This window comes from Penicillium soppii, assembly GCF_028829465.1.
Source record: "Penicillium soppii strain IBT 18220 chromosome Unknown utg000005l, whole genome shotgun sequence".
NCBI lineage: Eukaryota > Fungi > Ascomycota > Eurotiomycetes > Eurotiales > Aspergillaceae > Penicillium > Penicillium soppii.
In genome coordinates, this window is record NW_026643235.1 from 3,590,958 (window position 1) to 3,616,824 (window position 25,867).

The 25,867-nt window shown below is 47.5% G+C and overlaps 11 protein-coding genes across 11 annotated transcripts; 5 read left to right on the forward strand and 6 right to left on the reverse strand.

Annotated features, from left to right (window-relative positions):
- Positions 1-444: 444 nt before the first annotated feature.
- On the forward strand, positions 445-909 carry N7529_006814 (uncharacterized protein; the record flags this gene model as incomplete). Its single annotated transcript, XM_057242341.1, has 1 exon — positions 445-909. One exon carries the CDS (start codon positions 445-447, stop codon positions 907-909), a length of 465 nt encoding a protein of 154 aa, XP_057097700.1.
- Positions 910-2,398: 1,489 nt separating this feature from the next.
- N7529_006815 (Dimeric alpha-beta barrel) lies at positions 2,399-3,285 on the forward strand (the record flags this gene model as incomplete). The annotated part of the gene is made up of 2 exons (XM_057242342.1): positions 2,399-2,700; positions 2,739-3,285. The coding sequence occupies 2 exons, from the start codon at positions 2,399-2,401 to the stop codon at positions 3,283-3,285; spliced, it is 849 nt and encodes a 282-aa protein (XP_057097701.1).
- A 525-nt stretch (positions 3,286-3,810) lies between these two features.
- Positions 3,811-5,506, reverse strand: N7529_006816 (myo-inositol transporter; the record flags this gene model as incomplete). The annotated part of the gene is made up of 2 exons (XM_057242343.1): positions 3,811-5,094; positions 5,138-5,506. The coding sequence occupies 2 exons, from the start codon at positions 5,504-5,506 to the stop codon at positions 3,811-3,813; spliced, it is 1,653 nt and encodes a 550-aa protein (XP_057097702.1).
- Positions 5,507-7,088: 1,582 nt separating this feature from the next.
- On the reverse strand, positions 7,089-8,618 carry N7529_006817 (sulfatase family protein; the record flags this gene model as incomplete). Its single annotated transcript, XM_057242344.1, has 1 exon — positions 7,089-8,618. One exon carries the CDS (start codon positions 8,616-8,618, stop codon positions 7,089-7,091), a length of 1,530 nt encoding a protein of 509 aa, XP_057097703.1.
- A 2,447-nt stretch (positions 8,619-11,065) lies between these two features.
- Positions 11,066-12,595, reverse strand: N7529_006818 (uncharacterized protein; the record flags this gene model as incomplete). The annotated part of the gene is made up of 3 exons (XM_057242345.1): positions 11,066-12,185; positions 12,231-12,498; positions 12,571-12,595. The coding sequence occupies 3 exons, from the start codon at positions 12,593-12,595 to the stop codon at positions 11,066-11,068; spliced, it is 1,413 nt and encodes a 470-aa protein (XP_057097704.1).
- Positions 12,596-12,829: 234 nt separating this feature from the next.
- N7529_006819 (zinc finger MYND domain-containing protein) lies at positions 12,830-13,861 on the reverse strand (the record flags this gene model as incomplete). The annotated part of the gene is made up of 1 exon (XM_057242346.1): positions 12,830-13,861. The coding sequence occupies one exon, from the start codon at positions 13,859-13,861 to the stop codon at positions 12,830-12,832; it is 1,032 nt and encodes a 343-aa protein (XP_057097705.1).
- A 714-nt stretch (positions 13,862-14,575) lies between these two features.
- On the forward strand, positions 14,576-15,361 carry N7529_006820 (MSF1 domain protein; the record flags this gene model as incomplete). Its single annotated transcript, XM_057242347.1, has 1 exon — positions 14,576-15,361. One exon carries the CDS (start codon positions 14,576-14,578, stop codon positions 15,359-15,361), a length of 786 nt encoding a protein of 261 aa, XP_057097706.1.
- A 767-nt stretch (positions 15,362-16,128) lies between these two features.
- N7529_006821 (uncharacterized protein) lies at positions 16,129-16,788 on the forward strand (the record flags this gene model as incomplete). The annotated part of the gene is made up of 1 exon (XM_057242348.1): positions 16,129-16,788. The coding sequence occupies one exon, from the start codon at positions 16,129-16,131 to the stop codon at positions 16,786-16,788; it is 660 nt and encodes a 219-aa protein (XP_057097707.1).
- A 1,607-nt stretch (positions 16,789-18,395) lies between these two features.
- N7529_006822 (uncharacterized protein) lies at positions 18,396-19,228 on the forward strand (the record flags this gene model as incomplete). Its single annotated transcript, XM_057242349.1, has 2 exons — positions 18,396-18,927; positions 18,978-19,228. 2 exons carry the CDS (start codon positions 18,396-18,398, stop codon positions 19,226-19,228), a joined length of 783 nt encoding a protein of 260 aa, XP_057097708.1.
- Positions 19,229-19,600: 372 nt separating this feature from the next.
- Positions 19,601-20,275, reverse strand: N7529_006823 (Phenolic acid decarboxylase bacterial; the record flags this gene model as incomplete). Its single annotated transcript, XM_057242350.1, has 2 exons — positions 19,601-20,196; positions 20,266-20,275. 2 exons carry the CDS (start codon positions 20,273-20,275, stop codon positions 19,601-19,603), a joined length of 606 nt encoding a protein of 201 aa, XP_057097709.1.
- A 2,328-nt stretch (positions 20,276-22,603) lies between these two features.
- N7529_006824 (uncharacterized protein) lies at positions 22,604-24,634 on the reverse strand (the record flags this gene model as incomplete). The annotated part of the gene is made up of 1 exon (XM_057242351.1): positions 22,604-24,634. One exon carries the CDS (start codon positions 24,632-24,634, stop codon positions 22,604-22,606), a length of 2,031 nt encoding a protein of 676 aa, XP_057097710.1.
- Positions 24,635-25,867: the final 1,233 nt, after the last annotated feature.

Below are 25,867 nucleotides of genomic sequence, written 5' to 3' on the forward strand. Positions count from 1 at the left end.
CTCGACCTCGATTCCCGTCATCAAATTCCACGGTCCGTTGCGGTGCATATAATGCAGATGTAACACTTAAAAACCTCGGGAATTTCGTGAACTCGTGCCACGATTACTTTTTTTCCCCTCTGTCGTATAAGAATTCCAGTTGCTCTGCAATTTTTGTTCCCGGCTCCGTTATACTCTGGCCTAGACGGGATTCTACTTACATCTGATCGCCGAGCCCGACTACACTATTGTCTTCCTTTGTTCCCGATTACTCTTTCGGGGACCACCTGGGCACAATAGAAAGTCGATTACTCTTTATCGACTTTGTCCCGCTAAGACAAACAAAGAACCAACGGAATCAATACTACAAAGCTACCGTACCTTTATCAAACGCATCGTCGTCTTATCAGACCTTCCGTTCCTGCGCTGAATATTCTATTCCTCCATCCCTCTCCCTCCAATACAATGTCTAGCTCCACCAACGCCTTATTCACCCTCGACCCAGAGCATGTATCATGCATCGGGGGCCGAACCGTAGTCACATGCAAAAGTTGCGCAGGGAATGCCCCAAGGTACATACATACATCGGACTTCGATCCCTCTACAAATGCTAAGGCTAACGCATTGACTAGAGGCTCGATCTGCGCTACCTGCAACGGTCGCGGCTTTAACATCTTTGTTTGCGCACACTGCAACCCCGCAGCTGCAGCTGCCGCAGCGAGAGCCCTGGCAAACCCCACTTCTGCAACCGCAACAACACCAGGCTCCTCGACGCCCTCATCCCCGGGCTCCCTGGGCCGCAGCTCCTCCACTTCTTATCCCTCACATCCCGATCCCCAAGCTGCTCGGTCTTATGGGAGATATAGTGATGGTAGCGATGGAAGCTGTGGCCAGATTGATACTAATGTAAATCGTTCACGTAACCCGTGATCTGATGTACGGAATATCGATATCGTATGGATACGGTTGAGACAGGCATTACAAGTCCCTGGCAAGACCAATCTGGACTCAGTACTTTGACTTGCTTGGGTTATCAAGGAATAAATCTGACTATGTGAAGGAGTTTCGGGAATGGATAGGAGTTTAGGACGATACATGGACATGGTCTACCGTCTGGTTGTGGATTGGTATACAACCTGTCAAAAAGCCTTTACCTACTGGCTTTTTACCCCATCATTATCAAATATTTATATCTACAAAACTATATATTACTGCACCACCACATATTCTGTTCATTTTTTATAATTTATGTTTGCCCTAGGCCACCCTTGGTTGAAATCCAATTTTAATATCTTGGTGTAATAACCTGTAGCTTTCCGCGCCGCCTCACAGCGTTTGCTTATGCTTCGTCAATTCGCTCCTACGGAATAGCCATCTAAGCAACCTTTACGCACCTTTCAAACACCTTCTAATCCTCCCGAGGTCCTCAGGCTTATATATATATATATATATGAGCTCGGAAAACAACTCGAAAATTTTGAGTTTTAACCACCGCTAAGCGGGTTTACTCGGGTTTAAACTCGGCGAGTGCGCAGCTCACTCCTCGACGTATACACCGTATGTTTCGAACCACTCATGTAAATTTCGTTATATATATTCGCGCGTTATCTTATTAGAAGATACAACCCGGTCGGTAGGTAGTCTCGAATTAGACTTCTTCGAGGGTAGCAATATACGAAATTATAGTGTAACCGCGCTTAATCGACGCGGGTCGATCCCTTTCTCCCGATTTATTATAACTAACGGTGACTGACTAGGGACTAATTCAAACTACACATTAAGCTATTTACGTAATATCTTTAACATTCACTATTGTATCTATAAGGTCCCTTATCATGCGTGATATGACTATAGCCTGGCTGTGGATTGGTACCTAGGTACTTTCGGCCTTTTCCTAATACTTTCTTTGGGTGCACTGGATTTTACCATTTTGTATATGCTTCCAGGGTTTTTTATTCCTCTTTGGCTTTACATGCTACATACGAGATGCACCCTTTTCGATTCCATGGCTTCCGGCACTCACTAGACACTTCTGTGCTAGTTCAATGAACCGTTTCAATACTTCAACATTCATAAATGCTCTCATTAAGTTTGCTATGTAGATCTTGAGGCATCTGGATGTACATGGCTCAATAACCCTGCTTTACAAAATCATTCAATGTACTATAGCCCAAGGTTTTTTTTCTTACGAAAAATCAATAACTCAAATTTGCCATAGCCTATCTACATAGGGTATTAACTTGTGGCTTGTAGCTAGTACCAATAGTATATGTAGATCGTCAAACTAGTTGATATGGTGTGAACAAACATAGAGAAAATCCCCCCAAATCGGAGATGTTAGGTGACATCCTTTATTTTGGGCAGTCACGTGGCGCACGGGTCCGAGCGTCGAAACTTACCAACCACAACGCGAGTCACGATGGCATTGACCAATCAGCCGGCATGTTTGATAGTGTTCACTGCGCCATTGAGTCCGAACTTCAACCATCATTTGAGGGCCACGGATCGTTCCATAGATAACTCACCGATGGATGACCAAAGCGATAAAGAGATTCTTATATGGACCGAGCTCCAGGTCCCCAAAGATTTGGAACTAGATCCCTATTTCCAGCTACTCCTCGGGGCCCCCGGACACGAGGGGTCGGGGTGTGGAAGAGTTCAGGAGCGCCCGGACACAATTATTTTGTTAACAGGTAATTCATGCTTCGACTCGGCCCCAAAGTCCGCTCACTAATGTCCGATCGCAAAGCATAGGAGAGAACCTCGAGCATAAGGGATATCACAGCCTCGCCTTCCGCACAGCTCTATCGGGAGAATCTTAAGAGTGGAGGAATAATACACATTTATTCTCGCGAGACACGCTCTAAATTTTACTGGATCAACACCTTCCTAAAATCATATGTTCAATTGGTCTGGGTCTACTTTCCGACACCTATAACCAAAGCTCAGGAGGCCCAAATTTTGAAGCTCAAAGGCAGTCGTGAACCGGCCCACTCGATTAGCTGCCAAGACTTTCGCGACGAAAAACGTCAACTCCATTATCCTTTAAAGCTATGGGCCACCGGTATAGAATACGTGCATGGCCAAGAAGCTCAGTTGATGCTATGGCCACATTTCTGGCGGGATGCAGAGGCGGCTGAGTACAGGCACGTAGGGAAATATAGCACGCGTGGGTACCCTATAGTCGGGGGCAGAACACTACTAGAGAAGCTCGGTGATAATTTGGAGAAAGTGGGATCTATTGAATGGAAGGACGAGTTCATTGATTTCAAGCCAATTACTGGCGTTACGATGGAGTTCCCGTGACCAATTAGTTTTCGTGCAGGAAGGACAGGCCCATATATACTCGAGATTTCTGTTGTTGTTGGAGTGGGTGTTTCCCAAACAAACCCATATTTACTGTCAAATTGAGGTTAAGATTTAGTTTCTGTGTCGTCAAGGGTTCGGAATCGCGAGAGGCCATGGAGGAAGTCGGCCGTGACGTTATAGGTTGTTGCGCCAAAACGCTTAGCCGGACTAAGTATATTTTGATTCAGGAGGTATAGTATTTTAAACACGGTTCAATGTCCAATAGATTCCCAGAGGTAATCACGGCGAATATTTCCTCCTTTTCAAACGCGGGGATGTTTTGCGGGGAACACATCCGTACGGGGAATCATTCCCCGTTGCAGAACTACAGCCAAGACTCACTGGACTGACAATGAATTAACGAATATTTACATTAATCATGGTTTTGGTACTAATCACTTTGCGATAATCGCTATAGCTATGTGATACTGATATTTGTATTCATTCTATGGTACAGGCGACCAAACCCTTACGCGAAGAAGCCTAGTGCCCAACAGCGATGGGCTTTTCTTGGGTCTTCATTCTCTCCTCGATAATGTCCTTTCGCTCTTTCCGAAGTTCTCTGGCATACTTAACCCCAAAGCCATGCTCGAATACCTCCTTCACCTCTTCCAGAACAAGGCCAGAAACCTCGGGGTAGAAGAAGTAAAGCCAGATATAGCCGAGCCCGCAGATAGCAGCGAAGAATCCAAAGGCACCAGAGGGGGTCCATGCTTTCATCATTGAAAGGAATGTGCTAGAAATGATAACGTTGCTTCCCCAGTTGGAGCAAGTTAGCCACATTGTTCCGATGGCACGCACCTCGAGAGGGAAGAAGTCGGTGCTCATCCAGGCAGTGTTTCCAACGGAGACTCCGTAGAATACCACAAACCAGATAATAAAGACTAGAACTGCAATTGCTGCTGGAGGGATACCAGTAGTCGCCACTTCCATCGTCTCCATGTTAATAGGAATCCATCGGAAGGCGACCGCAACGGCAATCATTCCAACGGACATTCCCCATACTGTCGAAAGGAGTAGTTTTCTGCGGCCCACCCCATCAACCATCATCATGTTGACAAATGTCATAATAAAGTTGGTACCTGCTACCACGAGTCCGACAGCAGTGGGGTTGTCAAATCCGACCAGGGCGAACAGCGTAGAAGAGTAGTACATCAGAGCATTGAAACCAGACAGCTGAGAGATGACCATCAGACCGCAGGCACTGATCAGCGCACGAAGATTGCTCGGAACAGTGTGCAACTTCTTGATCTTCGAGAACCGAGACCCGCTCTCGTTGATTTCGCGCGCCTGGTCGCACGCAGTACAGATGGAGAGCAGCACGGCATCGATTTGGTCTTCGGTGGCCTTGGCATATATTTTGCGGAGAACCACTCTAGCCTCTGCACTGCGGCCATTATAGGCCAAGTGGCGAGGTGATTCGGGACAGAAAGGCATGAGCACACCAAGGACGATAGCAGGAACAGCTCCGAGCCCAACCATGTACCGCCATCCATTATCAACGCTTGCGAAGGCCGCACCGATGGCATAGGAAATAACCTGGCCTCCGGTGATGGACATGTTGTTCAATCCGATGAGTTTTCCGCGGGCCTTGGCCGGCGCAATCTCTGCGACATAGAGGGGCAAAACCATAGCGCCGCAGCCTACACCGAATCCGATAACCAGTCGACCGATCGCCATCTGGACGATAGTATAGGCGGCTGCCTGGATGACGGCACCAGCGACGAAGAGGAAGCAACCGAGGTAGATGGCCATTTTGCGACCGAACTAAAACTTAGCACTCATAGGTTTAGAAAAGGGGTTATCTTACTCTGTCTGCGGTGTTTCCGGCAAAAATGGCCCCCACGAAGGCACCTCCCGAACATAGAGCGGTAATCATCTCCTTCTCACTGCTCGTAGCCGGTTTTCCGTCAAGGGAATCTCCCAAGTATACCAATACTCCGGAGATAATACCAGTGTCATATCCGAATAGCAAACCAGCCATTGAGGCTGTTAGTGCTGCGAGCCAGACGAACCAACTGACGGGGAGATTGTCAATGCTGGTGGCGATGTTGTCGACACTGGCGTCGATCTTTTCAACGTGCGCACTTTCCAGATCCTCTTTCATGTCATCGGATCCAAAACTATCTATCGTGGTGTTCTTTCTATCCTCATCTGAGGATTTATTGAGTGGCCACATGATGCGGGGAAGTAGAGAAGTCGAGATGATTGAACAAAAGTCGTAATTTGCGTGATAAAGATTCAATTGAATCTATGAGTGATGGGTAAGAACCGATCTTGCTGCCCAGAATAACAAATAAGCCCAGCTAGCTTTATATAGTCAGTAAAAACGCATACGTCAATAATGTCAACCCCAGAATCCCCGCACTGCCAAGGCAAAGATCTGGGGAATTTCCCGCAAACTTTAAGTGCGGCCGATCTCACCTCTTCAAACAATCCTCGCCGCCACTTTCCCAAATTCAAATCTTAGTGTGTTCCGTCGGTGATAGTATTTTCTCTTTCTGGCTACAAGGGAAAATGGCTTCCTCGTTCCAAGGCCGTCTATTTATTTACCTGGAATCGCCACCAATCATATCTTTTACATTCCTGTCGCTCTAACTTACCTTGGCCGAATCTAGTCCCGAACATCTGTTTAAGGGGGATGAGGTTTGGCCCGACTCGCCGACGGTCTCTTGGTCTGCGACAGGCCGTCCTCTGTAACTTGGCGGATGATGCATGCGCCAACTCCAGATACATAAAAATTATTCTTTACTGGCTGGCAGAAGGGACGATCTGAAGTAAATAATGTAAAAATGAAACTCGGCAGACTCATCGCGCAATGAACGGCTATTGAGTTCGTGAACAAGTCGCTTCAATGTAGCATTCACTCTAATCGAGGTCTCTATCTTCCTTTTTCTCCCGAACTCGATGTGGGGGCCGTACGTATGGAGAGGAATTTATCGGCAGGTCAAAGCCCGGAATTTGAAGAGAATATGCAGCTTGACATGCGGGCTAGCCCCTAGGCGGCTCAACAACCGGAACGATTCCATTCAGCAATAGTCAATATTCCCAATTTTCAACAAGCTTTTGCTTACGTTAGGTGTGTGGCGGTGGTAGGTTAATCGTACCCTTATCTTAAAATGCTAGGTCTCGAATAATCCTGATTATTGTATAAAAAAATTGTCTCCAGCAAAACCCGACATACTCGACTCAGTGGGGACCGGGAAGCTTCCTGTGAAAGCCCCGCCGCAAGCACTCACCGAAATTTCGAAAAGCGTCTGATATGAGTGTGACATCATTGGCCGTCGGCATCCCCGCGAGTATCAATTTCGGGACAAGTTGATAGCCCTCCGACCATTTCTAACGCCGAGAAATGAGGTGGCTTAGAACGGCTATTCAAGTCTCAGAGTAGCGCCAAGATTTGCCGGTGCGGACTCTCGCCGACCTTTTCGGTCTGGGCAAATGCACAGGTGAGCAATTAGCATCATGCTCTTTGCTGCACATTGTAAACCAGTTCTTCTGAACGATGCGTCAGAGAAGGAGTGTTGATAGATGGAGATACGGAAAACGCTAGAGCATCAATGGTATCATGATTCGTGATTCTTTTTTCAGTCCTTGGCGTCAATGTCTCATTTTATCGTTACCTGCGAATTGATACTGCACGATGGCTAGTGCGAGTGCTAAAAAGCCTAGGGGTAATAGCCATTGCTTGGCGGGACGACAGGGTCCAACCTGTAGTCTGCTTGATATTCACTGTATGAGTACATTGGATAACACCTCCTTCAACGAGGATGGACAGGCTCATCACCGATTTCCTCCATTTTATCCTCCAGAATCTTCGTCATGCGCTTAACAACATCCCCATACTTTGTCTCGTGGTAACAATTGAAAAGTTCCAAAGGATCCTCCTCACAATCAAACAACTCCCACTCCTTCTCCTCGCCACCGGGCCTCGTCCCCTCAATCCCGAAATCCTCATTATACCAATAAATCAACTTATACTGGCGATCACGCACACCATAATGCGCATACGCCTCATGGATAATATCGCGATGCATCCAATAGCGATGATAAGCAACTTGCTGCCAATCATGGGGCGTCTCCCGCCGCAGCAGCGACCGAAAACTCACCCCCTGCATATACGTCGGCATGCGGAGACCCGCAAAGTCCAAGAATGTAGGCGCGAAATCCACATTGCAGATAATATCGTCGCAGACACTACCCGCCGGGATCTCCCGAGGGTATCGAATCAGAAACGGCATTTGGAAACTCTCCTCGTACATGAAGCGCTTGTCGAACCAGCCGTGTTCGCCAAGAAAAAAGCCCTGATCGGAGGTGTAGATCACGATTGTGTTCTCGGATAATCCTTCTTGCTCGAGGAAGTCGAGCATGCGGCCTACGTTGTCGTCGATACTTTGGATTGTGCGTAGGTAGCGCTGCATGTAGCGCTGGAACTTGAACTCTGATAGCTCTTGTTTTGTTTTGAAGGTGAAGACCGTGCCGTCTTCTTTGTCGATAAGGCATAGTTTCGTCACGTCTTCTGGGGCGGCGATCTTTCGGTCTTGAAACCACCATTTGTCAATCATCTTTTCGCCAATGTCACTGCCGCCATCAGGTTGTACGAGTCCCAGATCGAAGTATGTGAGATCCTCCGCCACACGGAACTTGGCGACCTTCGCTGCTTTTGCACGGTTCTTGTAGTCGTCTGTGAAGGTATCGGGAAGCCGAATGGGATCTTTGTACAGGTCTTTGTGCTTGGGGTGGCATTCCCAGCTGCGGTGAGGCGCTTTGTGGTGGCACATGATGAAAAAAGGCTTTTCTGGATCTCGCTCCTTGATCCAGTCCAGACTCTTGTCTGTGATGATATCGGTAGCGTACCCGCGCTCTCTTTTGGTCCCTTCCGGTCCAATGAACTCAGGATCATGGTACTCGCCCTGACCGGGTACAACGCTCCAATAGTCGAATCCCGTAGGCTCATGTTCTTTTCCCTCGCCCAAATGCCATTTTCCAATCATGGCTGTCTGATAGCCGCCGGTTCGCAGGGCCTTGGCGACATTTGGGTTATGCTTGTTGATTTTCGAGTCGAGGGTCATAACACCGTTGACGTGATTGTGTGTTCCGGTCAGAATGGCGGCTCGTGAGGGAGTACAGATGCTGTTGGTGACATAGCAGTGGTTGAATTTCATGCCCTCGGTGGCTAGCCTATCGAGATTTGGCGTGTTGTTGATTCCTGCTCCATAGCACGAGATAGATTTCGAGGCATGGTCATCAGCCATGATGAAGAGGATGTTGGGGCGAGTTGGAGAGGCCATCTTGAATGGTGAAGTGATATCCAGTTTAATTTGAGGTTCGCTGGGTAACTTGAGAATCGGCACAAGATCAAAAAAAAAAACCACGCTGCAGGGAGTTGCGTGCTTAAATAATCTTTGGTCTTTCTACTACCCCTCTCATGAGAGGCTTTTGTTCATGGCTGTCGAATGGGAATAAAGTGGTTGGAGTATACAGATCGCAGGTCCACTTGGTAACGGCAGTCGGCGGCAGTCGGGTTTTGACGCACCACATTGGACATACCCCATATTGGCAATGATATGGCGAATTCTTACTGGGGCATTTTTTGAGCTGTTACAATTAAGATTATATGGAAATTTATAATCAATTGAATTGTTCATAGCTATCATCGACAAAATTGGCCTGTCGGACCAAACTATGAATAGCTAGATGGTTATGTCTGTGAACGCCTTCATCCAACGGGGGCGATGGACATAACTCTTTGTATATCGAAGGAGGATCATTATCTGCTACTTGCACTAATCGTTGAAGATCTAGCACAAGCTCTTTGGTACTCGGCGAGGAGAAGTAGGTCTGGGTGACAACTAACGTGATTCCCGGCCGAGCGGCCATCCCTGCCGAGCGGCCACCCCATCAGTATTCTGAATTTTCATACATTGATTAATCAACCAAAACGCCATTAAATTCACTAAATCAAGCTCTAGGGCATCTATTAATCTGATGCCCTTTCTGGCGACACCCAGAACAAGTAATTTGACGACGTGTAGGGGGTAAAATAGGCAATTCGGGCTCTGCCGGGAGGGTTGGGATAGATGGTGTATTAGATATATATATCTCACCACCACTATTATCACCCATCTCAGCGGCCGTACAATTTGTCAGACTACCCTGGTAGGATATCTGCTTTGTAGATTTAGCCCTCTTTTTCATCTGTTTTGCATTTGCAGCCCGTAATCGCTTGATTTCATCATCTTGAAAAACGAGCTTATGTATGATCTTGAGGGTCATATTATGATACTGCTCTAGATCACGTTTAGTAGGGCTGGACAGCTTATTTAACCCATCACTCAGTACAGCATTGATCCTAGCTTTGCGTTTTGCTAGTTGCTTAGTGTTCTGAGGTATACCAGTCGAGATATTGCTATCTAATGTCGAGCCTTGCGAACCAGGTCGATCTGGTAGAGGTGGGGATTGAAGGCGAATATTGAGCTTAGATAGCACCCGATCAGGTTCAAATGGAACTAAACCGGTAGCCGTAAAAGCACTATAAATAATAGTATCTTTAAAAGCATCCGTACGGGCCATAGGGAATATATCGATAAAGTCATCTTTCTCGATAGAATTGATGCCTAATCGGGTATATCCCGCAACCCGGCTTCTATAAGATCTCTTTAAAACCGCGAAACAGCCTACATCAAGGGGCTGTAAAAGATGGGATGCATAGGCAGGCATACAGATTGGTATAATATAGTTTTCCTCGCAAATCTTATCGAATTAAGCCGTCAGGTGACTGTTATGACCGTCTAGAACCAAAAGACGATATTTTCCCTTCGTACGGCTTATAGTATGCGGTATAAAGTGTTTTTGTAGCTAATCAACACCAATCTGATCACTCGTCCATCCATTAGGGCTATGGTTTATAGCCTATTGATAAGGGAGGTCGTCGAACCATCTTTCCATGAAGTTTTTCCCCTTAAAAATGATATACGGCGGCAGTGCAAATCCAGATACACCAATAGCCTCGATCACTGTCACCCATTCACGATTCCCAGCTTGTAAAACCCCTCTCCGACCGGTATAAAATGATTGAGTAATCACTTTAGTCGTCGCACTAATCCCTATCGCGAAGCCTGATTCATCAAAGTTGTAGATATCATCTGATAATACCCCATACTTAATGACTGTTTTTTGAAAGAGATTAAACCACTCCATAATGACCTTTGGATCTTCCATTAAGGCCCTCTGATAGTCATATTTGCGAGAGAATCGGGACGTAAGCCCAGGATGTCGTTTAAGATATTGGGTTGGCCAATTTTTACTAACGGTCTAGGGGGTATCATCACCCCGGTGCTGAAGTAATAAATTGGCCATATCTCGTAACATTTCGACCGTAAGAGCTGCACCTCTCGAATCCATAGAGATTAACCAATCCTGAATCGATTCCTCCTCAGTTTGAGTAAATTTATGGCCGTTTGGTCGAGTATCAGACCGATTCGTACGTCCGGTCAGACGGGCCCGTAGGGTAGAACGAGGGACGTCGAAAGAGCGTGCAGCAGCTGCGACCGTAGGAATTTGGCCATTTTGAATAGCTTTAATAGCTAATAGGATCCTGCCCTCTTGTTCGATGAATTTCTGGGCTTTTTCAGTGCGTTTTGGGGGCATCGTGGATGATTATAAACATAGGTTGCTCGGGGGATGCGAAATTTGGAGTGGGGTGGCCGCTCGGCAGGGATGGCCGCTCGGCCGGGAATCACGTTACCGCAGTGTGAGCTTTCTGGATAGCATCAGCCATACCCAACTCTATTCTGACATCCGGTGAGCAGGATAAGAAGAGAGTCAGCCGTGTTGCTTGGTAGGCGCAAATGGCGACATAGTGCGGTAAGACCGAATGTGGACTGGCCAATAGGTCAGAAAGCAGTTGGTTGATTCGCGTGACGTGTTTGTCGCATTGGCGAACTGCATGCTCTTTCACGTCGATTTCTATAGCATTCAGAATGACCAGAGGTGCTGCCTCTGGATATCCGGGGAGAAACAGGCGATATAGGTCACAGTGTGCTTGATGCCATGAGATGGAGATCTGGAGAAAACGTGGAAACCACCGGGATTGGTTCATATCCATCGGACGGTTGATATGATATCCACATGGTCGCTCGACATCAGCTTTTAGACGCCATAGATCCTTTTGGATTTCTTGAACTAGGCCATTTAGTTGTGCAAGAGGTTGCTCCGACAATGCCAACTGTCGAGTTAAGCGCATGATGTCTTTTTGGACTTTGGAAAGACGAACGCAAGCACCCAACAAGCTGTGCTGGCCTTCTGCTTGTTGGGAAGTCCCAGTGAATAGATATTCTGAGCTAGGTAGTTGCTGATAGATGATTGTGTGTGGTAGAGTCTCATATTCTGGAAGTCCGACAGAGAAATGGCCATCGATGAAGGTTAAAGCCCACAGAACGCGTCGGCGAGTCTCTTGAGCAACAATGCTCAGCTCTGGTCGTTCATAGTTAAGACGCAAGGCTGTTGCTGCTCTTGCTGCTAACCCTGCAAGCATATACGCTCGTGAAAAGCGGCCTGTCTGAATATAATGATGAATGACGAGCACTAAAGACTGCAGCTGAATGATGGAAGGGTTTTCCATATGTTCCCAGATAATCGATTCTGCCTTTGTTGTTAACGCACTCTCTTCTTTGCTGGATACCAGTAGCTTTGACACTGCAGCGATGGACAATGCAAGCGACGGCTCCAGAGTACCATTCAAGCTTTGTTGGCAAATTGTCGGCTCATGCAGAAATGCGTATGAAGGGATCGGGTAAAGATGCTCAAAATAATCATCTATTCTTTGCAAGAGATCCTCCCGAGAAATGAGAGAAAGTCTATTGATCAGAAGCGCGAACAACAAGCCGGAAGGGACTACTTACATGCTCTCATTTTCAACCCGTGTGACCTTCCGCTTTTCACTGGAAACTCGAACTTCTTTGGGGTATCGACATTGTCGCTGATGCAAAATACAAGTTGCGCACTTAGGCACTTCCCCGGAGCAGCGTGACTTTTGATGGCGACATTCTATGCAGGCCTGGGTGCCACGTCGTCGCTCCGGTCGGCGCTGAACAGACGAAAAATCTGTTCTGGGCGCTACATCTGAAAAAGAGCACTTGAATTCTAGTCGAGCGCAGTTCTCACAAGTTCCTGGTTGGCGATCACAGCGGACCTGATTTGGTCAGCCCAATTGGTGTGCAAACTCTTGTCATCTTATCTTACCTTGCGACATCGACATTGGAAACATGGTGGGCACCGTGAACGTCCCATGTATAATATCAAAGTCAAAAGAGGGTTGGATTGTACAAAATACATCATAGAAGAGTGGTGGAAAGGGGGATTGCGGGAAAACTCCGGCTCCACTAACGCGATTCAGCGCTCAATCGCATCATCTATTCTATTCTTTTCTAAGATCTAAATGACCACTTCTGTTCATCAACTCCGCATTCATAGCCACTTCCAGGTACCTACCTTGACTAGCTTACAGTCCAAATGCAACCGGCTGGCCTTTGACAACCGAGTAAATGAATTCAAGCGCGCCGAAGGTCTCATTCCACGACTGCCAGGTCCACATAGTGACTGCTTGCATCTCCTCTTTACTTCCAGGGCTGTACATCGAAGGCGCAGAATTTAAGGACTCGTCGGGGTCAATGAACTCTGGCCAAACGAACGGGTTCATTGAATTAACAGCATCATATAATGTACGAATCTGAGCCTTGAGGTTGTCAAGTTGAGTCGCAATTTCTAGGGAGGTCAGGTTGGCAACATTCGGATGTCTGGCGATGCTCGAATTCCTGAGTTGCATCATCTCGTCAACTATAGCTCGCTGCTTGTCCGACATTCCTAGTTTTGCTTGCGCTCCGTAAGAGGCGTACAGGATGAAGTACAGCTTGATTTTAACGAGAGTCAACGTAACAAGGTGTGCAATATCGATGGATCCCTTGACGAAACAGTCCACTTGCTCAAGTGGATTGGCGTGTTTGATGTCCAGGTATGGCACAGACATATTGCTCCAATCGTAATGATTGTCATTGGCGGACGTCGCCCACCACTTCATGAAATCGTAGCATTCCTGGTCCTGGTTCAACCGGACCATCAGGCTGGGAATGAGATCGCGGGATCCAAGATTGTCACTGCGACACAGTCTCAGGTTTTCCTGGAGGTGATCGAGCTGCGCCCGAACCGATTCGACGTTCCTGACGAAAGTCAGGGCGGCCCGGTAGTCCAAACGAGTGTGCATGTATGGGCGTGTGGAACGAATCTTCCAGAAATGACCGACACTGTTTGTGAGTTCATCTGCAGGGTCTTCGCGCAAGGCCTTTTCCTCTCGTTGCATATTGACGAGGCACTTTTTGATTCTGTTGCAATCGGATTTGTGAGCGGAGCGATGGGTAGTTTGATGCTCAACAGAGCAGTATGGCACTACTTTGCAGGCAGAGCAGAGGCGGACCCCGTCATTCTTGCCGCAGATGCCACATCCAGAGGGAAGATCGACTTTTTGCTGAGAAGACATTTGAAATCAGTAGAGGCGACCGTGAGGTATTTGGATGAGGGTTTTGACAAGGAGAAAATGATGAGTGAGAGGTATGGTGTGATGAGTTTGATGAAACACGATTTTCAACTTCGATGTGTGTGACCGGATCGCTTGTTCTGTACAACGAGAAAACACGTTGATAGTGCGCGTTTTAGCCATTTTGAAAGTATAATTGCCTATATAGGAAATGATGACGCTCTGGCGGCCTCATAAATGAGGCTAACACTTAACATGACCTATAAAGCTCCCAGAAAGAAAGTTTTGATATGAACGATATTACTACTTTTCCTTTTCAAAAATACCAAATTCTGATAACTGTAATTGGCGTGAAAGGCAGTTTTACAAATATTGTATATTTAAAGTGACTTTCCTATTTTTCGAAGAGGGGTCAATATCTACATCAGAAGATTGCTGAGATCTCATAATTTGTGCTACACTCTTCAAAAGCCCATCTCATCCCGGCCTTGGGTAGACTGTCATCGGTGGAAACATTTCGCTTCACAATTAGCTATTGCGGGCCGATGATAGGCCAAATTTCCATACCACGTGACTAACATATGATTTAGATCATCCGGAATAACCATTCATCCATCCCCACTTTTAGCTTCACTCGCCTTCGCAAAAACCGCTGGATCAGACGACTACTTGCCTGTTCTGATCCCTCATGAATCCATTCATGAATCACTTGCCATCATGAAGTTCTTCGAAAACATATTCACCTACGACTATTCATTCCCCGCTGTCTCCCTCGCCTACTTCCTCCGCTATCCAAACCCCTATTCTCGTCATGTCCTCACAACAGATGTCATTGATCGGTACGTCGATCCGAAGACCGAACGTCTGCACACCATCCGTCTCCACCTGAAGAAATCAAAGGTGCCATCTGGAATCCTCAAGCTCCTACCAAAGGGCATAGGAGGCTCCGACAGTTCCGGCCAGAGCTACATCCTCGAGAAGACCATTGTTGATGCCAAAGAGGGCTGGATGGAAACCGAGTCTCGCAACATGGAGTGGACCGGTATCTTGAGTGTGGTTGAGAAGCAAAGATACCAGCGCCTCCCATCTGAAGAAGATCGTTTGGCCCTCGACGGTCTTGCTGTCGATAAGATCTCCGAGCAGACTACAGTCAAAACAACCGTTACTTTCCGCTCTCGTCTCGGGCAGGGCAAGCTTCTTGGAAGAAAGAAGCAGGATACGAATGACAATGAAGAAGAAGAACCCCGCAAAGGATTCTTTTCCTCTCTGTCTACGGCTGGCATTCAGCGGACCATTGAGTTGATCGGCGTGAGCCGCACCAAGGAAGCCGTGTTGAAGAGCAAGCAGGGCATGAACATTGTGCTTGAGCGCTTGCGCAGTGGTGGTGTTGTTGGTGTTCTGGAGGGTATGCGCGAAGACCGCGAGGCAGCTTTTGGGCCTGAGGGACCATGGAAGCGTGTTTGGCTGCAGGGCAAGGACCGGTCCATCGAAAACGACAAGTGATTTGACGTATGCCTTCTTATCGCCCTTTTTCTTTTCTTTTCTTCCTTTCATGGACTTTCGTCCCATCGTTGCATTCTGCTTCAAGCGTGGCGTTTTGGCGCGGAGATATGGACACTCTCCCACACTCTCTTATTTTTCAGTTTGTATATGGTCCATTTCTGCATGGGAAATTGCCGCTGGTGTGTATGTTTGAATGTATATTAGGGATTATGGTTAACACTCACTCGAAGGTTGTACAATATGCATCAATTCATTATCTTTGTCTTCATGAGGCTAGATTAAAACTATTGAATTGTTTTCTTCATCTATTCTATCCGTCTGCATGCTTAATTGATCCATAAACATAGTTCTATTTGTCTGAAATTAGCTATATCTATATAGTCAAGTCAGGTCGTCGGGGTCCTGCTGGGAAGTTTTGACGGGGTTGACGGGTTTGATTCTTGACATGGTGCCCCAGAAGTTTCCGCAGCTTTCCGCTGAATTTGTTCGTCCATTGACGACATAATCGTGGGTGACACGTCTCTGGTTTCGCACGCCGTTATCTTTGTGTCCATCTAGTTGAATCATCACAACTCGGTGCACCATCAAACTTCCATAGCCTACCCATCTCCATGTCCAGGTACATACTTACCCCCCTTTGTCCAGCGAACTCCAACTGTGATGCGCCAGAACCTAGTGCATTTCTGGAACCAATCGCATGAATAAGTCCATCTAACATCTTGATTGAATCAGATAGTTCCCCGCCGGAGCCACAGACCAAATAAAACATGGCCAACCCCATGCCGCCCGAAAACATGGCCCGCGTGATCTTCAAGGATCTACCCTTCCTGATCCCTCTCCCGACCGCCAATGATGATCTCCAAGCAACAGCCAAGAAGATGGAAGCCATCGCTGACATCATCTCCAGCGGGGGCCGTCTGGAAGTCGAAATGTGGCTGGGTGCGATCGCCCAGGCTAAAAGAGCCATGAGCATCCCCGAACTGAATGCATTCGAGGCATGGCAACGGCAGAGCGTTCCCATCCCAACCTTCAACTGGTCCTGCACCGAGCCCGTTCCCGACGAGGGTCGCCAGTCATTCAGGGCCCGCGCCGCTGCCATGGACGTCATCTGGAAGCACAACGGAGCTACCGCCGGCAATGCGGTTTGGTTATCGGCTCATATGCAAAGCGTGATTCCGCTCGTCAAAGCTGTCATCAAGATGATTCGCGCCCGGGACTGTCTCGCCCTCAATGACCGATACAAGGGCCTGGATCAGCAGCAAATTGCCGAAGCCGAAATTCTGCGGTCGATCAACGTCGCTGCCGGTAACTGCATCAAGCGTGACAAATCCAGGGTCAACACGGTGACCTATTCGATTCATAAGTCGCAAACGGTGCTGAAAAACCGAATTGCGGACCTCATCAAGGATGACGATGGTGATATCTAAAGGGGGTTTCATCTTTGTTTTTTCTTGCATCCGACTTTGAATAGTCGGGGATGCAGCGGTTTTGGTATGCGTTTATTATTGGTTTCGTTCAAGCGGGCAGTAATTCACATGCGTTGAAACTAGCGTAGTTTCGTGTTTGGGAAATGATGCACATACCGAGAATTCAAATAGTTTCATTTTTGTGACTTGCATGTACCAACATTAAAACCCCGATTAGGGAGTTTCTTGAATGTATACAATACGTTCGAAAGTAGGAGCCGAAGCCGCCAAGAAGATCAGGGTCTACTAATTGATTCGGGGTTCCAATAGATACCAGTAGATAGGTGGGTTCACAAGGCGCGATACACATAATTGCACGCTAGTCGGTAGCCGAATCAGCCCAAGACCCTTGGCATCCGAAAAGCGAACACATTAATTGTCTCAGGTATGACGAGGGTCGGAATGTACCGATTTGGCCTCTGTTACTCCGTCCTCCATACGTCAGTTGCAGTTTGTGCTAAGAGACTTGAGAGTTGTCAGACAAGGTCTGAGTGATGTATGTATCATTACACACAAATATCTCCGACGTGCCGAGTTATTTTACTTATTTTACCATATTATAGGTCACTAGAATGTACTACACTAATATTGATATAAGAAAAATGTTCTACTTGAGATATCCTTGTATGTCTAACGATACACTAAATACAAAGTTGTAGTGAGGTCATGTCAATCTCAATATCTGAGGAAGATCAGAGATCGTAGGATCTTAACGGGTTCTGAAAAAAGAAAGGATCTGAACAGCTCTATCATCTATAAAATACAATATACAATGTACAAAACTGATACTTACCATTGAATTACAATATTTATTCTGTAATAATGGTACTTTTTCCAAGAGGATATAAGTGGTCCAAGAACCCTCAAAATCCGAAATATGCACCAATCGACACATCTAAGTGGCTGGACCCTGCTTGATCCTAGCAACCCTGACTGTGATCTCCGTCAATAATTACTCATTCAGGTTTGGTATTGCGGGGACTTGTCTAGTGCTCTTTCATCAGCCAAGGAAATGGGAGATTCCGATAAATAAATAAGTAGTTACTTCAGGGGAACTTGTCTTCTGGCTGCGCCCCGCTGCTCTGCATCAGGTACCCAGCAGGTACCCTTGAATTCAATACGCGCCCGGTTTCACTAGGAATGCTCGGAGAAACAAATCGTTCTCCAATTGATCTTCTTTCTCACTCACGCTCTCTCTTTTGGGTCTTACTCTCAATTCCGGCATACTTCCAATACTTCTTCTAACACTGTTTTTTAATTCTTCCCATCGTTTGGTATTTCCTTTCTGTGTTTCTCTTTTTTTTCACTTGGCTCCAAAAGCCATTTCCCTGGTTTCGCTTCAACTCTCCACAGGACCCTGGTGGCTTTCACCGAGACTAGCCTCATTTCTCGTCCCCTAAAAGACCCTAGTATGTATTGCGGGGACCCATTTCCCTTCCGATATTAACCCAGCCCAAGAATCCAGGTTTTTAATAAATCCGTCCGAAAGACCATGAACCTGCAACACGTCTGTCGTTGATCATACAGCCTTTGAGGGCCTCCGCGGTCGCTCTCTCGGAAAATCCACGATGGCTTCTTTCAACTCACTACTGCTATTCATCCTATTGCTACAACTCGTCTCGGCTCAATACTGCTCCTTTTGGAATACTGGCTGCATTGACTCGCTCGCTCAAACGGCCGTCCGTTTCGACCTCAACCCTCTCTTCCCCGATCCCGTTACACTCTACTACAGCTTCGATGCTAGTCCCTCGGGGAAGGGCGAAGGGCCCATGACCAAGACGGCGTTCTGGTTAGGATATCCAAACCATAATATCAACAAAAATGCCGTCGACTCGAATCGCACGTCGGAAATCGGCCTCAGGATCGGCAATATGACCGGTACCCCTTCCGGATCTAATAATGGATGCGATGGGATTTGGGGAAGTGATTGTTCTCGGGATTTCAAGAGTTCCCTGCAACACAGCATGTTCCGTCTTGCTACCTCGGGTGAATACTATTCCAAGCCCCTTGAGGTGGCTCTCAACCAGATGTTGATAAAGCCACCACCCCTCCCTTCATGTCCACCACCCATTCTCGACGTGGCCTCTATTCCAGTGCAAGGTAAGTCAGGCTTGTTTGCTCGCTCCGCCTTCTTATCTAACGCCTTCAAGATTTTGCCAGAGAGCGTGTTCCCGATCAGAACGTTACTATCATGCCACCCGGGTCGGGCGCTTGGCCGTGGCAGGTCTGGTATTTGGACGGTATGAACGCTCGCAAGCAGGCCTCTCAGGTTGCTGTTGGTATCATCAGCCGTGCACCTTCGTACAACAGTGCCCCGCCGCGCAGCCCGGATGATATCATGGTCGATCTTGTCTGTCTCCAGGCACCTTCCAGTGGATCATCCCAGGGCGCTCAAAATTAATCCAGATAGCATGGATGGTCTTTAAGGTCATCCTGGACTTTTTCTTACTCTGGTGATATTTTATGGGGACACCTCCGACCCTACGGGCGCTCGCCTCAAGCATTTCACCGAAAATGTTTGCAGATCGTTGCGACTCCACCGATCGCCTCAGATATGACCTAGGGCACGACAGCGAGTTATAAACTCTTTTTGGCACAAGTGCATCCACAATGAGTTGAAAAGACCACCCACAACTGGTCATCTTCCACCGTATCCCTCGCGTCATCAGCATTGCTTGGGTACTGGGACTCCGCATCAAGTAAATCCAATCGAAATCACGCCGTGTTGAGTTCAGCAATACATTTAATTCCTGAGCCTACATCATCGCACCGATTAAAGCGTCGGCAAACTCATATCAACGGGCACCAAACTCCCCTTTCCGCGGAAATCCTCCAAGATATCCGCCTGTTCACTCAGAAGAAACCTATCAGTTTGAACCCCGATCTTCGCCAGCCCCCTCCACCTCTCCAAATCCTCTGCATTTCGCTTATCACCGTGCGCACTGTCGGCATTCTCCCAATGCCCCTTGCTAAACGCCAGCAGGGTGGTGATCTTCTTCCGCGGGATATCATAAACAAGGGAAACGATCGTCCCCGTCTCCTCGAGCCAGTTGCACTGCCAGATCTCGCCAGGACGGATGCACTGGTAGTCTGCTGTTTGGAAATTGACCCGGCCGGCCATTGGGCCGCCGTGAATGGCGTAGTTGATTCGCGCGCTGTTCTCAAACCACATCTCATATCGCCATTTCTGCGGTGCGCCGGAAGCATCGCTTGCGTCGTAGTCGTAGATTAGGTGGCGGTCGTGGAGGTCGGTTTGGAAGGTTGATTCGGCGGAGGGGGGTGGACGGGCATTTTGGATTGCGGATTGCGGTGTTGGACCTTGGGATTTGGGTTCGGATTCAGGTGTATGTTGCACTCGATGGAATCGCCCTGTTTGCTTTATATAGCTGGATTCAAACTCAATTCGCCATCTTGCTCTCTATATGTTCTCTCTACTACCCAACCTCATTGGTTACCATATTTACTTGCATTTAGCCTCTTCATACAACAATGCAGCATTTTACTCTGAACACTTGTCTTCAGTGCTCAAATTATTGGCTCATCTTTGTTCATCATAATTCTAGGTATATCGGCGTGACATCACGACTTCCCAACGCTCCGAAAGCAACATCACTAGTTTAAAATGACCCACTTCGGACACCTGCTCAGAGGCCCCAGTGTTCCCACCGCTTTCTCATGCGGAGTATTCCAATATCAAGTTTGACTTCGCGTTAGTCTTCATGTACATGCGTATATGGCTGATGATGAACCCTGGTACCACCTGCTAAAACTTGGAAATACAGGCTTTATGTAAACATACTTGAACTCGCTACCAGCTACATATGTACGTATGTATTCATTTAGGACACGGGCTCTAGCTCAACGTATGCAGCATGAGCGTGTCTCTGTACTATGTATACTAGATTTGGGACAATGCTAGATTGCCAAAGTATCTTTCTTGTCTTCTTATACACAACTCACAGGAACATCGTTATAAATGTCAACTCAGAGAAGTGTTGAGAGCCCATTTCACTTCGTTATCTATTTACTTCTTCGCAATGGGAAATTGAAGCTTTTTAGATAACTTTGTGATCTAGGTAGACTTCACAGGCGAGAAATGTACAAAGATTATCAGATCCGAAAGCTTATTTTGGTAGAACCTTGGAGAAATCAGACATACATATTGTACCTACGTACTTGACTTCCTCTGCCACTTCTTGGCGCTCCCTTTCCATATTAGTGCTCAGGCCTTGCCGCTTTTTGCTTACTGAGTAAATCCCAGCACGCCCTGATCCGCTCACTGAGCATTACATAATCACACCGATCCACTCACTGATCATCATCTGAGTGCCCTAATTCGCGCACTAGGCATGAGCTGAGCGTACAGTGCATGAGCGGCCTAAGTAAGCCACATCAATAAAATGCAACACACTAGTTCCACCACGTGCAATCATTTTCTAGATTGCCCCCATCGTCCCATCAAATAAAAAGGGCATCGTCAATGCGACCGTTCGCTCTAGACCTATCGGTCTCCCACTTTAGCTTTGCTCCCAGGATTATTTCGTTAATTTGCCCCACAATGCCCACTCGAGCTTTGAACCTCTGGTAGGGCGATCGCGAGTGGGCGAATTTACTTGGAGGTCTACAATCTTGCCCTACAACGAGTCAAACTGAAACGGAGCAACGAAGATGTATTAGATCGTTAATTTTCTTTCCAATGAGCGCACATATTCGTAGGCTTTTCTGAACATATAACATCAAGACTTTTTCGCCATTGTTGAATGGGGTTGGTGGCCCGCCTCGCGCTCCCAGGAACCTACTAGACTACTAGAGCTGAGACTTACAGGCTACTTTTTCCAGCCAATTATTTACGGTAAGACATAAGGCGAGCGAGCTCCAAGGAACACCAGCCCTACCTTTCTCTCATTTTTGCTTGAAGTGATGTCACCGCAAAAGGGTTATATATATATTCAATTACTCCTCCCGCAGTAAGGGCTTCTTCACCCTTCTACCGTCCGTACTCGAGCAGAGAAAAACTGTCTTGAACATCCCACCATGAGCTCAACCTTCGATTGCTCTTTAACATCTTTAGTCCGCACCAATTGTTCGTACTCCAGATTGTCCCTGCCCTTTGCCCAAGGCCGAACCGGTCAGTATCACAGCCCCCACTACCCAAGCCACGCAGCCGAGTGTCTCTTCCCTCGGGTAGCCCCTAAGTCGGAGAAAATTAATTGGCGCTTCCAATTTGACAGGGCTATGCCGTCGATTGTTACCCGCTGATACTGCTCTAGAGGAGTTGTCACCACCATGGGAACAATCAGAGCCTAGCAAGCCTAGTAATAGATCTCGACATCATCATGATCAGAGAGGATGCTTGTGTTAGGTCCTAAGACAACATAAATGTTATCCCAATAAGATTAATGGCCATCAAACTCGTCTCGTATCACGTCTATAGTCGCGCCGACGCGGTGAAACGAGATAGGGTTCATTTGAGGGGGTGGCATACGTATATGCTAAATTCTGCCTATACCTAGTAAAAATGCTTACTGCCGCAGCAATCTAGTAACCTGTAACAGAACCCCTAGGATGGGCTAATTAGAAATAAAATTAGGTTGCTAAAGAATGATAGTACATAATCAGGAAGTTCGCTTAGGCGCAAAAAGCCCTGGCTTCGACACTAGCTCTTTGGAACAGAGCATTGAAAAGTACCAAGAAGTGAAAATTCACCTCATACCTGAATCACGAAAAATGAAAACACAGTGAAGCTAGCACAAGCGGACTTGAGGTTCGTTTCGATTTAGTCAGAAGTGACTTGAATGTTGACGGAGTGGCTGGGTGTTCCATCCTTCATAACAAAGAGCATGTAGTACCCAGGAATAGCCCGGCCTGCCTCAGAGGGGATGTCGAAGGTGTACTTGTTGTCCCCAGTCGACTTCAGCTCAACACCGATCCGACGCTGGTCTGTGTTGACGGTGTGGGTAGTGGAACCATAGCGAATGATGGCGGCCTGAGTATCGACCGGGCCAGCCGTAGTGACTTCGACAGTGGTGCCAGGCTTGGCGGTGCTGGGAGTCACGCTTTGGATCTCAGGACGATCACGAAGGGATCCATCAGCCTTCAGCAGATAAGGCGGGGTGTAAATTTGACCATCAAAATGGTTCGATTCGCATGATCCGCAGAGACCACCACCACCAGTGAAGACAGTGCCATCTTGGAGCAACAACGAAAGACTGTGGTACACACGGATGATAGTGTTGGTTTGAAGGGTCTTCCAGGTCCCTCCGTTTTCGCTTGATGAATCAGGAATGAAAAGTTCCGGTGTCATCTGAACATCGTTCTGGCCGAAAGGAACTCCGTAGGACTGGCCACCATTGACAAAAACGGTCCCATCAGGGAGCACAACGGATGAGTGGAAGGTTCGCGCATAGTTCATGCCACCGCCTGCGTTCGCAATGACAGAAGGATCTTGGGAGGGTTTGTCGAGGGAGATGATGTTGGCATTTGTGGTGGCGTTTTTGTCCTCGTACCATGGGGAGCCACCAAATGTGAGAATCTTGCCATTGTCATACATGACCGCGTTGCCACACATGGCGTCCTGATCACCTGTACGATTGCCTGCTCCATTGGTGCTACCACTGTCGGCAGAGCCGTACCAGTTCATCTGTTCAGATGGGCCGGCCTGGAAAGTGTAGCCGTCAGTCCAACCAAACAGCCAGCCGTGATTGTCGCGTCTGTATGTGCGTCGGTCCTTTGTGTACATCGCCGATACCTTCGCGTTGGGGAGCTCGTCCCATGTGTTGGTCTTAACATCATATACTTCGCCATTCTTGCCGCCGACACCTCCACTCCAGGATCCTCCAATGACGAACATACGTCCGTCGGACAAGAGGGTCGTTGCTTGGTAACCGCGGTCCTTATTCATACCTTCCCCGACAAACCAATCGCGATCGGTAGTGTTGTAGATGCTCGTCTCTCCTCCATCAGCTCCGCCGGTCACGATAATCTTTGAGTTCTCATCCAACGAAATGCCCGAGCAGAACATGTCATGGTGAGTGTCGGTGATGGTGCGGCGAGTGACGGATTGTTTAGTGGGACTCCAGGTCGCAGTTTGGGTCTTCGCTGCTTTGCCGCTAGTGAACTGGTCGTAACCCCAGGCGGACCAGGCAACGAGCTCACCAGAGTGTGCATCGACGGCAGCGGACACCGGGACAAGCGGGAAGTCAATCGTTGGGCCCCAGGCTCCGAGACTGGGGTCGGGGGTAATGTAACGATCCTGGTAGATGCTGATATCCGAGATGGCAATTCCGGTGGGAGCAGGGGCTGATAATCGTACGTGTTTTGCTTTGCGCGGTTGAAAGGCTGCCACCTTGAGACTCTCATCAGGCCACCAGGTTCCATATGCAACACGCTCCCAGTTGTCACCGTCGTTACTCAGGAAGACTTCATGCTGCTCAATCAAATGGGTATCATTTTGACCTTGGAGTGGTACCACAACGATCCCACTGATAGCCATTTCCGCATCTCCGAGGTGAATGGTGATAGACTGGATGGTTGTGCCGCTAGCGCTCTGCCAGTAGGTGCTGTTGTCGGCATCAAACGCTTGGTTGCAGTCGTGGCCGCTCGCGACAGAAGTACAGTTCGCAGTCCAGCCATCGGTCGAGATCTGTTGACCTTCTGGTGGAGTCTGCGAGAGTGTGGCAACATTGGTTCCATGAATGTTCGTAGTATCGGGAGTTTTTCCTTCTATGTACGATCTCTCAAGCCGATCCATGTCTAGGCCCTTCACGGCACCCAGCAAAAATATCCAGACATGCCACTCGAGCTTCATCTTGAGATTCTCTTGTCTGCAACCACAAGAAAAGTAGAATGAAGCTCAAAGAATGAGAGCTAGGACGAATGGGAGCTATAATGAATGGCAGTCGAATGGTGCTCGAGGAAATGAAGGAACGAATGACTGATTGATTGATCTGGTCATATCTGATCAATGGGCAGGTTCTTCCTTAAGAACCATCCGTGGACGGTGTTCGTCCGACGACAACGGTTGCTGGGATACAGCTCTCTCTTGCATCGCATTCCTATCGAGCCCCTTCATAGGCGTATGATTTCGATGTTGATCAATGACCACTTTAGCTGGAGAAAGTGACACATGCAGAGAATGATTCAGGAACTATTGTCCTTTTTTTTCATTAATTATGTGGTGTATGGCTTTGTCAACCTGAGAAAGAATGCTTATTTCATGTATGCTCAGAAAGATACGAATTGGATGTAGATCATGTAATATAAGATGAACAGCTGCTTTTTCCAGGTCAACCCCTTGAAGTGGCTTCAATTGCTATATTAAGGCTGTGTGATGACACTTCTGAATAACAATTCTTATCGTAAAAAATGAAGACTGGACGCTGCATGCGGAGCATCGAGCAGGCACATCAGGTATGTCGTTGAACACTTTACTAGTTAATGTCTATAAAATCAAGCTAAATGTTATTCTTATTTTCTAGAAAAGCATGCATCAAATGGAATGAACGTGAAAGGAAGATTGATGGTGATCCCAAGCTAAGGTTTGATGAGGGTGCTGTTGAAATGCCCCCGAGTTTCCGTACTCGACGGTTACAACGCCACCTGGGGAAGATCTTAGCTGAGCCAAGAATTACATCCAATTTTTATGGGAACATGGATTCCAATGCGACCAATGATTGCTGGTGCCCAGGAAGCTACCCCTGCATATGTATCTCGACAATGATCAATACCCAATATCTACAATGCAGATTGCCCCAGCAAGGGGTAAGCACCTCGACGACGTGGCGATGGTGGCCAGTACTGTGGCAAGTGTTTCGATGTCCTTCCGAGGCGAAATTATTGCCTCATTGTTGAGTTTCACTCTGTCAGCGTACACTTATTCTTTTTTTTTTTTTCAATGGCCCGCATTTGGTCAGTAAAATCGAGGAACAGCTAAGCACTGCGTCTACTTCATCGCAAATTAATGCTTTTTCCTTGGTTGATGAACAGTAAAGGCCCCTCCAAGCCAGGGGTAACATGGATTTCCAAAATGATTCTTAGTTCT